Raw genomic sequence first — 9,295 nt, forward strand, 5'->3', positions numbered from 1 at the left:
AGTGGCAGGGCTCCATGGGGCCTGGGTAAAGGCTGCCTTACACTCCCAGTCCCCGCTCACCTCTGAGGCGCCAGCAGCTTTGTGGGAGAGGGCTTCACTCAGTGCCAGGGAGCTGGCATTGACTGCGTGCGCCAGCTCCTGCTCCATGGCTTTGTGAGCCTTGGCTGCCTCATGGATCCTGCGGGTGACAGGGGCTGGAGCTGCCAGGGCTCCCCTGGGCTGGGCACGCACCTCTGCATGGCCACAGCACAGTTCCCTCTTCCCTGTGCCCACTATATTCCCTTTCCCACAGTCTGACCTGGCAATGAGGGTCTCAGCGACACGCGAGACCTGCTGCAAGAGGCTGCTCTCCTCCTCGGTCAGGTACTCCATGGACTGCTGGGAGCTGAGCCGTGGCCGTGTGGCCGCTCGGTAGCTCTCCCCTTTCTGCTTGTCCTCCCAAGACTTGAGGGTGCTTTCAAATGCCTGCGGGGGACAGACATGGCCCCTCTGAGACTGTCATATCTCCCCATGTCCCTCAGCATGGTTTTGCTGAACTCCTCAATCTCACCCGGTCCCTTGTCAGCATCTGGGCTCTGTTCTTGTGCTGGATTTTGATGATGCCAGGTGGCTGGATCCAGGCCTCTCCATCCACCTGCACAGGTACACCCTCATCGCCCCGGATGGTGATCTTCACCACGCGGCACTGCGGGGCACACAGCCCAGGGGTGGCATCAATAGCTGCCAGGCTGAGCAGAGCCACACTGCCTCAAAAAGCATTCAGGCATTAGTTGTGGTCCTGCAGGGTACCTCACCACTACCTGTGCAATGCGATGGTGCTGGAGGTTGATGACCCGTGACACAGCCATCTGGATGCTGCCAAAGACTGCCACCACCTCCAGCTTCTTGTCATCAAAGGATGGAGCCCCAAAGTTCTGTAGAGGATCACTACACATGAAGACATCCATTTTCCCCCATGTGTGCCCAAGGCAGGGACACCCTAGCCCTGGGGTATCTTAGGACTGGGGAAAGGACATCACGCTACCCAACTCATCTCATGGTACTGACACTCACATTGTCCTCCTTGGTGCCTCCCCAGAAGTTGATGCCCCCAGCATAGCTGGGGATGTTGAGGACAGCAATGCCCTGCAGGCTGGGCAGTGAGATAGGCACCCCATCACACTGCAAGAGAGGGCTAAGCCTGAGGGTCTGCTGTAACGCTGCCCCTCCCACCTTTTCCCTGTTCTCCCAGCCCTATACCTCCAGCTGTACCCGCTGCTCCAGGTTCTTGTAGGTGCGCTGCAGGAGCTCCTTCGTGCCCAGCACCCCATACCACATCATGTTCTTGGTGCGGCTGCTGTGGGGCAAAGTGGAATAGATGAGGGGCTGTGGGCTCCCCACTGCCTGCCACAGGCTCCACACCCTTCCTGGGGCACTGTGCTGAACAGTCCTGGATGGCTGGCCCCACCTTAGTTTCCTCAATTCTTGCTACCTCCCAGAAAAGCCAAAGGTGCAGCATGTTGCACCCACATTTCGACCCTTCCACACCAGCATGGCAATGTCCCTCTCTCCAGCTGCAGAGCAAGTAAATCCCACCGAGTCCTCAGGTCTTCACCCTTTCTGGGGTGTTTGCAGCCTGCCACCAAGGGGTGCTCATCCCAGCAATGGGTGCAGGTACAAAATCTGCTGTAGGAAGGATCTCCAGCACAGTAGGCATGAGTCACCCCCATGGCTCCCAGCAACTTGATGGCATTGGAAAGCCAGGGGTACATGTTTTTTCCTGGGGGAAATCTAGGGGTTCCAGCCAACCTGCACTTCTTGGGGTGCTCATCGCGTTTGTTGTTGAACTCCAGGGAGATCTTTGCATCCAGGCCAATGCCAAAGTAGTTATTCATGACACATTTCTCCAAGAAGTGTCTGAAATCAGCAAAGAGGGAAAGCAGGTTGAGCAGCAGCTGCACATTGGCGACTCTGGGCTGGCACCAGAGGATGCGGTGTAACACCCACTGGAGCAGAGCAGCTGGCACTGGGAAGCCTGACCAAAACTAGCAGGGATGGCTGCTAGTTTCCCTCAGTCATCATGGCAGGACACCCATGGCACAGCCAGGACCTGCCTGCAGGTGGGAACACCAAGCTCAAAGCATAAGCCAGAGATCCCACACCATCCACAGGCAGGCTCCCCCAGCATGGGCACTGCTTGGCCAAGGAGGGCCTGGTAGCAGGGATGCCACACTGGTGGGCAGCAGCCTCCTCAAAGGGGCAGCATGGTACCAGCTCTGCTCCTGGGCAGAAAGAGTGGGCCAGGGTCTCTGGGGCAGGCAGAACACCTGACTCACAGGGTGCTGGAGTCTTCAGGGAACTGCAAGCTGCCAAAGGTGTCTGGCCGGTCCAGGATGATGGAGGAAGACGCAGAGGTCACCATCACCCGCCGGGAGCCTGGCCAGGGTGACAAAGGGAACTAGCTGCCACATGGGTTCTCACCCTGAGCCCATCCCACAGCTCACCCCCATGCCCCCACAAAATGCCACATGCCCTGCTGGCATCTTACTGAGCTTCTCCTCCTCCTTGTTGAACTCCTCCGAGCTGTCCTTGCTGGGGCCCACACTGCCCTGGTAGGCTTGGGTCTGCTTGTTCTGCTCATCCACAGCTGAGATACAAGGGGGGACATAACAGGGAGTCTGTGCAGCCCTGTAGCCCCTCCTCGTGTCAGGCCTGTGGGCTCATACCAGGAAGGGCCCAGGCTGGGGCCATTGCTGCCATCCCGAGGATCCCAGGGGAGAACAAAGACATGGGTCCAGCACCAACCCAGTGTGGCTTCACAGCTCCTGCCAGGTTGCTGCAGCAGCAGGGAAGCTGCCAGGTCCCACCACTCCCTCACCTTTCTCTGTCTGCTCAATGATTTGCCGCAGGGCTTTCTTCAGGCTGTTTGCCCGTAGCATGAGCTGCTCCTTGGATTTGAAGATGCGAGGCTGGGGGCTGGGGTTGAAGCTGCCAGCTTTCTCCTGGCCCTTGACATCAGCGTGGGTGGCCTGTGCCATTTCTTCAGGGACCATGATGGCCTGAGCTTCCTCATTCAGCTCCCGCACCAACGAGTCCAGCTTTTCATTCAGCATGGCGCACTGTGGGACACCTACCCCACTCAGTACCTGCCACAAGCTGCTGCCCCCTACCAGTGCTGGGTGCTTCCCTGGGCATTATGAGTGCCCGGATACCCCCAAGCACCTGGACACTCCATGCCTGGGCACCCCAAGCATGGCACACCCCAATACGTGCTCAACAAGGGCATAGGCCTGCAGAGCAGGCCATCCCCTGCTCACGGGCTGTGCCACCAGCTTGACCCAACCCTCCAGCTCCCCTGCAACACACCTTCCGTGCCATCAGCTCAGCCTCCTGCTTGTTCTCTGTCGCCCTCTTGTAAGCCCGCCCAACTTCAGTCACAAAGTCATTGACAGTGCCACAGAGGAACCTGCCAAAGGAAGTGGCAGGAGGTCAAGAGGGGCACAGCATGGCCAGCGAGGCACAGATGGCAGCCAGCACGCCTGCTGGGACAACACCCGCTGCTCCAGAGGGCCAGCACAGCCAGCATTATCTGCCAGCCTCCAGCACAGCCGGCAGCTGCTGGAGGCCAGTGGAGACAGCCTGGCCGAGAGGGGTGCAGTGGTCCTGAGGACAGGCCCCAGCCCAGCAAAAGGGGCTCCTGGCATCCCCATCAACAGCCCCCTCCTTACTTTGCAGAGGAGATCACCACTGAGTGCTTGTCTGACTCCAGGATCTTGGCCAGGTGGAAGGCAACAGAGTCTGCGTAATGGGAGATCTGGACCTGGGGGGACACAGGTGGAGACAGCTGGACACCTGCCACCTTGCCATGTGCCCCGCTCAGGGATGGAGCTTTGCCCAGCCAGCCTTGAACTGGGGATGATCAGACCTTATTCAGCCCACTCCCCACCACTGAGGGTAGCCATGCCCGTGCTGCTGGGCAGAGGCAAGGTCAGTCACATCAGGAGGGAAACTGAGGCAAGGGGCTGAACAGGAGCACACAGAAGAGTCCAAAGCAGCTGGCCAGTGGCAGGGTAGCTCTACCTCACCTTCTGCCTGCTCCCAACTGCATATGCCAGGCTGAGACCTGCCAGGCTCATTTCATTGCATGCAGCCAACTCCAGCCCCCTCAGAGCCCCAGTCCCCAGGGACCCCCAGAATAACCTCTTCCTGCGCCATCCCTCCCTGTGTGTCCCTGAATTGGGTTGAACAGGAACCTGCCCTCCAGCCTGCCCTCCCCATCTCAAGCCTCCAAATGCCAACAGTTCCCACCTGGACGTTGGAGTCCCCATTTTCCTCCTCCTTCAGTGCTGAGGGGGACTGCTTGGGGGCCTCATAGGTAAGCACACTCCACCTGCCAAACAGAGACTATTGGCTGCTTGTCACCTCCTAGCCCCCTAGCACAGGGACAGGCAAGGAACTGGGACAGGCTTCCCAAGAGATGCCAGGGTAGGAGGGACAGAGAGGCATGTATTCCATGCCCTGCTCACCGGTCTAGCATCTTGGTGGTGGCCCTTTCCAGCTTCTCCAGGACCTGCAGCAGCTGAGTGTCATCATCACATAGGCTGCCCCAACCCAGGACCCGTGCAAGGTCATTACCAGTCCCCAGCGGCAGGACACCCAGCTGACACTGCAGGAGAGAGACAGAGTGGGGGGGCTCAGAGTAGCCCCCAAGGGTACCTGTGACACCCCCAACTCTGCTGTGCCCATTGCTTGGCAGCACCTGGGGTACACCTGGGCATGATGCCAGCCTGCACTAGTAATGCCAGGCACTCCCAACTCACCTGCTTGTGGAGGCCAAGGGCATCGATCTCAGAGAGCACCCAACCCACGCTGCCATCCCCACCACACACCAGGATTCTGAAGGTGGAGAACTTCTGGAAGAGGCGCAGCCTGGGTGGCAGGCAAGGAGAGGAGGGAATAGGTGCTGTGCCAGGTGCCCACTGGGATCCCAGCAAGGCAATTCCAGGGTGCTCAGGCTGGTGCTTACCCCAGGTGTGGGCCCCCATTCATGAGGTCAAAGACTTGGGCTGGGTTGAGGAACTGCTTGAACTTGCGCAGAAACTTGACACCCTGGTTGTCCCCACTCTTGGAGTTGACAAAGGCCAGGAGAGGGCTGGAGCAGGTCGAGGGGCAGGTGGCTTTCCAGAAACCTGCAGTAAGCCCAAACACATGAGCCCCAGCTCTCACTGCCCACACACACTTCAGGAGAGCAGAGTATGGACACTCCATCTGTGCCAAAACCAATCTGTGGGGTGATGGGGCAGGAGGGGCAGTGATGGGGATGTCTGGGGGATGGTGAGGGGCAGAGGGAAGAGGAAGCACTATGCTTTTAAAGAAATGAGATGGGGAAAGAAATGTGCCCAAGGCAGAGCAGGATTGACAGCTGGCCCAGAGCCCGCACCTGCCTCAGGCACATCTTGGCTATCCCAGTTCCGTGGCTGGTGTCTGCAGGCCTCTTCTCTTGGAAGACCAAGCAATGCTGCAGCAGAGACCATATCAGCCATCATGCCACTGGCACCAGCCCCACAGCTGCTGCCCTTAGAGCCCCATGGGCTGCAACCAGGGGCCCTAGCACCCCCACCACAGCAGGAGCATGGGGGTAACATCACCACAGCCCCCCCCTCCTTGCCTGGCCACTGCTCCATCTCCACTCCCAGCCCAGCTGAGCACAGCAGAGCAGTAACACAAAGCACTGAGAGCTGCTGAGTCAGAGCGTGGGCTGCAGCAGAAAAGCTTGCTGCCAGCAGTACTGATATGCTGCAGCAGGACAGCACGGCAGGACAAGGGGGGACTGAGGCCTTGCTAAGGTGTTCCCAGTCAGGTGGGCAACAGTCACAGCCAGGGATGGCTGGGCTGCTGGAGAGGGACAGGGCAGAGATGCTGCCAGGGAGCAGCCACCAGCAGCCGAGGCTCTGGAGCTGAGGAGCAGCCGCGTGATGGTTACCCTGACAGCATCCCAATGAGTAACAAGGCAAATGAGCCACCAGCTGAGCTGAGTGGTGAAAAACAGTAAAGAATGAAGAAAGAAATATCCGGAGGAGAAGAAAAGATTTTGCTCAGCAGAGGCCAGCTGGACCCCTCAGGAGAAGGAGACAGCTAGGGGGGTCCCCCCACGCTCCACATGGCTTCTCCCTGCAGTGTCCTGTGCCAGGGCAAAGCTGTGCTCTGCACTACCAAAAAACCAGCTGAGCTTCAGACACTGAGAAACTCAAGCAAGACCTTTATCCTGCCTTGAGAGATGCTGAACCTCTGAGGTGCAACAGAGGACAGCCCACCTCAGGGGTATAGGGTTGGCACTGCTGATCCCAGCACAGAGGCACCATGTCCTGAGCCAGTGCAAGTGGTGACCTGTCAGGAGCAGCTAAAGCCACATGCAGGCAAGAAATGCCACACCAAAGCTCACAGAATACCACCAAGCCCTGAAACAGAGTGCAAGGCAACAACCAGCCTTCAACTAAGGGAAGGGCGTCGACTCTGGAGCCTACTGAAGGTAGTGCTCCTGCTGCCCCATAAAACAGGCACAGTGCAACAAGTCAAAGTCTCCAGAAGACCTCAGAGAGCTCAGAGCCCTATCCCAAACAGCCTGCCCCCCCACCAGACCAGCCCTGTGCCCTCCCCAACTCACCATCAGAATCGATGCTGTTCAAGGCAGTTGGCGGGATGATGGACACTTTGTACTGGCCCAGGGGGCACCTCTTGCCAAGGAGCTCCTTGCAGGCACTGTGAACCTGGGAATGCAGGAATGCCTGTATCAGCAGAGCTGGGAGATGCAGCACCAAATTCTCAGCATCAGCTTTCCCAGAGATGCACACAGGATGGGCAGTGCTGTCTGTGCTGGGAGAGGGGTGGGGACTGGGTACGTGGGTATATCCTTACAATGGCCTTGCACCAGAGACACCGCCAGTCCTGCAGCCTCCGGACACTGCCACAGGTCCGGTCGCAGACAGCACAGCGTGCACTGACAGGCAAGTTCCCCTCCAGCCACTGATGGGGCATGGCCACCTGCAGAGAAGAGCAGCTACCAATAGCATCCTGCACACTTGAGGGAAAGATCATAGGCCACCTCTTTCCCCAAGCACCATGGAGGTGGTGCCACTTAGCAGGGCAAGGTGGGTCTGGGACCCCTCCCATGTCCTCTCATCCCTGCCCACCTGGCTGCTTGAAGCCATCAGCATGTTAGGCAGGGCAGACATATCCCCAGAAAATGTCTGGAGGTGGCCCCACTTGGACAGCAAAAAGGGATCCTGACACAGGGTTCCAGAGGAGGTGACCCCAAGCTACACCCCTGCAGAGCCAAGCCCAGAGGCCGCACAGTGCAGGGGACAGCTACAGTTTCTTCCTGCTTCCTGATTTGGGCACAGCAAGGCTAGTTCTGATGGAGGACCTGTCCTGCCAGGATGCCTGACAGGGACTCCCCTGCTTACCCCATCCTCATCCTCGATGATTTCAATGCCGATGGAGGCCAGAGTCGTCCACTTGCAGTTGTTTGTGGCTCTGACGGCACAGCGCTTGTGTGCCTTGAACTTGCAGACTGCATGAGGGGGAGCAGTGAGGAGCAGGGAAATCCCCACGGCATGCACATCCCTGGTCCCAAACCTCTCTGCATCTGGGCAGTGGGCATCATCCTGCACCACTCCTGCTCTGGCCCAGCCTTGAGAGGCTGCCCTGCCCTGATGCCAACCCCTGCCCACCTCCCAGCAGGACGCCAGCACTGACCTTCACAGGAAAGGCCGTGGGAGGTGACCCCTGGAAGAGCTTCGCGGCACACGTTGCAGAAGGTGGGGCGGGCATGGGAGCAGGCATACCAGTTGTGCATGCCCGAGAAGTGCTCCATGTTGAACTGTGTGGCCTGGAGACATAGCCCTGCCCCATCAGTGCCTGGCACGCTCAGCCGGCACTCCTCTCTCCTGGCCTCCTGAGTCCCCCCAGCCCAACTCCTGTCCTCCTCGTGGGGCTATGCCAAGGGCAACAGCTCTTTTCTGGCAAAGGCACACAGAGGGAAACACACTCCACACAGAAATACGGATCCATTCAGCACCCTGCCCACATCACCTCATGGATCTCCCACTTCTGGACAGATTTCAGGGCCGTGATCCAGTCCTCCATCTCCTTCCGGTTCTCCGCACATAAAATGAGCTTCCTGAACGGCGTGATCACCTGTAACAGCCACCATCCCCACGTTCTCTCGCAAGGCCACTGCCAGGCCAGCCACAACCCAGCACAGATCCCAGCAATCTCTGGCACACCAGTGCCGCCTCAAGCAGCAGGAGGCCATGCTATGGAGTGCTCCATGGCTCTGGGGGGATGAGGGAGGTCTGTAGTGCCTCCCCACATGGTTCTGAGGTCTCCACAGGGTGCAGTTGGTAGCCCCACACCTCCCTCACCGTGAAACTGTTGTTGATGTTCTTGGTGCTGGTCTCGGCCACACTGGCATCAGACAGGTCCACCTCATCAAAGATCAGGGACTGCGAGAGAGGAACCAGAGCCCCAGTCCACCAGGCAGGGATCTCTGGCCCCTCCTGGGCTGGCAGGCTCAGGTCCCCCCCAAACTGGGCATGTTGGAAGCACCCTCCAGCCTACCTTGGCATCCTTAGCATAATAAAGTGTCCTGCCTCGCAGCTTGAAGTATCGTCTCTTCCACCTCTGGAAGGAGCTCGTCTGCTTCAGCAACAGCCCCTCCTTTACGCTCTTCTGCAGAGACCACAGTGTCCTGAGCTCCTGTAGCCCCCCAGGATCACCAAAGCCACCATTTTCCCCTGTGACACCAGTCCCCGGGTCCTCATGAGCACAGATTGGACATTCTGGGGCTCACTCTCTGCTGCATGTAGCAGGGCAAATTATGTTCCCTGCCTACCATCGCCTGGGCACTGGGCACTGCCTGTGATCTGGAAGGATGCTGCTGGGCATGGCAGGACTAGAAGATGCAGGTCTCCAGCAGTGCAGAGGCTCCACTGTTGATTCTTCCTCTCCATCCCCAGGGTAGTGCCTGGAGATCCTCACCCTGCTGCAGCTCCCTAGAAGCCAAGGGCAGAACTGGAGCCAGCAGAGCTTCCTTTAAGAGGAGACTAGTGCCCCAGAGAATAGCAACTGCATCTTCAAAGTGGCATTACCTGGGCACTGTGGCCCCAGCTGGTTTGGAGAGCAGAGCTGGAGCAGAGCCGGAGTGCAGCCAGCTCTGCCTTGCCCCCACAGCCCTGGAGAGGACAACCTGGGGCTGAGGGTAGCCCGCAGCAGGCAGAGCATCCCCTGCAGCACAGAGCATCGCTGCAACCTGGCT

At 58.8% G+C, this 9,295-nt stretch overlaps 1 protein-coding gene across 1 annotated transcript in view; it reads right to left on the reverse strand.

The window, feature by feature from the left end:
• LOC102034078 (diacylglycerol kinase delta-like) overlaps positions 1–9,295 on the reverse strand; it is a 19,557-nt gene that overhangs the window by 1,920 nt on the left and 8,342 nt on the right. The window contains exons 2-24 of the mRNA XM_031063445.1: positions 8,599–8,709; positions 8,403–8,483; positions 8,071–8,175; positions 7,735–7,867; positions 7,443–7,549; positions 6,895–7,020; positions 6,644–6,746; positions 5,006–5,168; positions 4,800–4,908; positions 4,506–4,645; positions 4,288–4,369; positions 3,708–3,799; positions 3,346–3,445; positions 2,858–3,098; positions 2,528–2,626; positions 2,316–2,415; positions 1,789–1,896; positions 1,240–1,336; positions 1,054–1,161; positions 801–914; positions 551–685; positions 299–465; positions 61–178 (exon numbers count right to left, since the gene is read on the reverse strand). Of these exons, the coding sequence (XP_030919305.1) occupies positions 61–178; positions 299–465; positions 551–685; positions 801–914; positions 1,054–1,161; positions 1,240–1,336; positions 1,789–1,896; positions 2,316–2,415; positions 2,528–2,626; positions 2,858–3,098; positions 3,346–3,445; positions 3,708–3,799; positions 4,288–4,369; positions 4,506–4,645; positions 4,800–4,908; positions 5,006–5,168; positions 6,644–6,746; positions 6,895–7,020; positions 7,443–7,549; positions 7,735–7,867; positions 8,071–8,175; positions 8,403–8,483; positions 8,599–8,709 (2,739 nt within the window). The remainder of the gene's footprint in view (positions 1–60; positions 179–298; positions 466–550; positions 686–800; positions 915–1,053; positions 1,162–1,239; positions 1,337–1,788; positions 1,897–2,315; positions 2,416–2,527; positions 2,627–2,857; positions 3,099–3,345; positions 3,446–3,707; positions 3,800–4,287; positions 4,370–4,505; positions 4,646–4,799; positions 4,909–5,005; positions 5,169–6,643; positions 6,747–6,894; positions 7,021–7,442; positions 7,550–7,734; positions 7,868–8,070; positions 8,176–8,402; positions 8,484–8,598; positions 8,710–9,295) is intronic.

This window comes from Geospiza fortis, unplaced genomic scaffold, assembly GCF_000277835.1.
Source record: "Geospiza fortis unplaced genomic scaffold, GeoFor_1.0 scaffold412, whole genome shotgun sequence".
NCBI lineage: Eukaryota > Metazoa > Chordata > Aves > Passeriformes > Thraupidae > Geospiza > Geospiza fortis.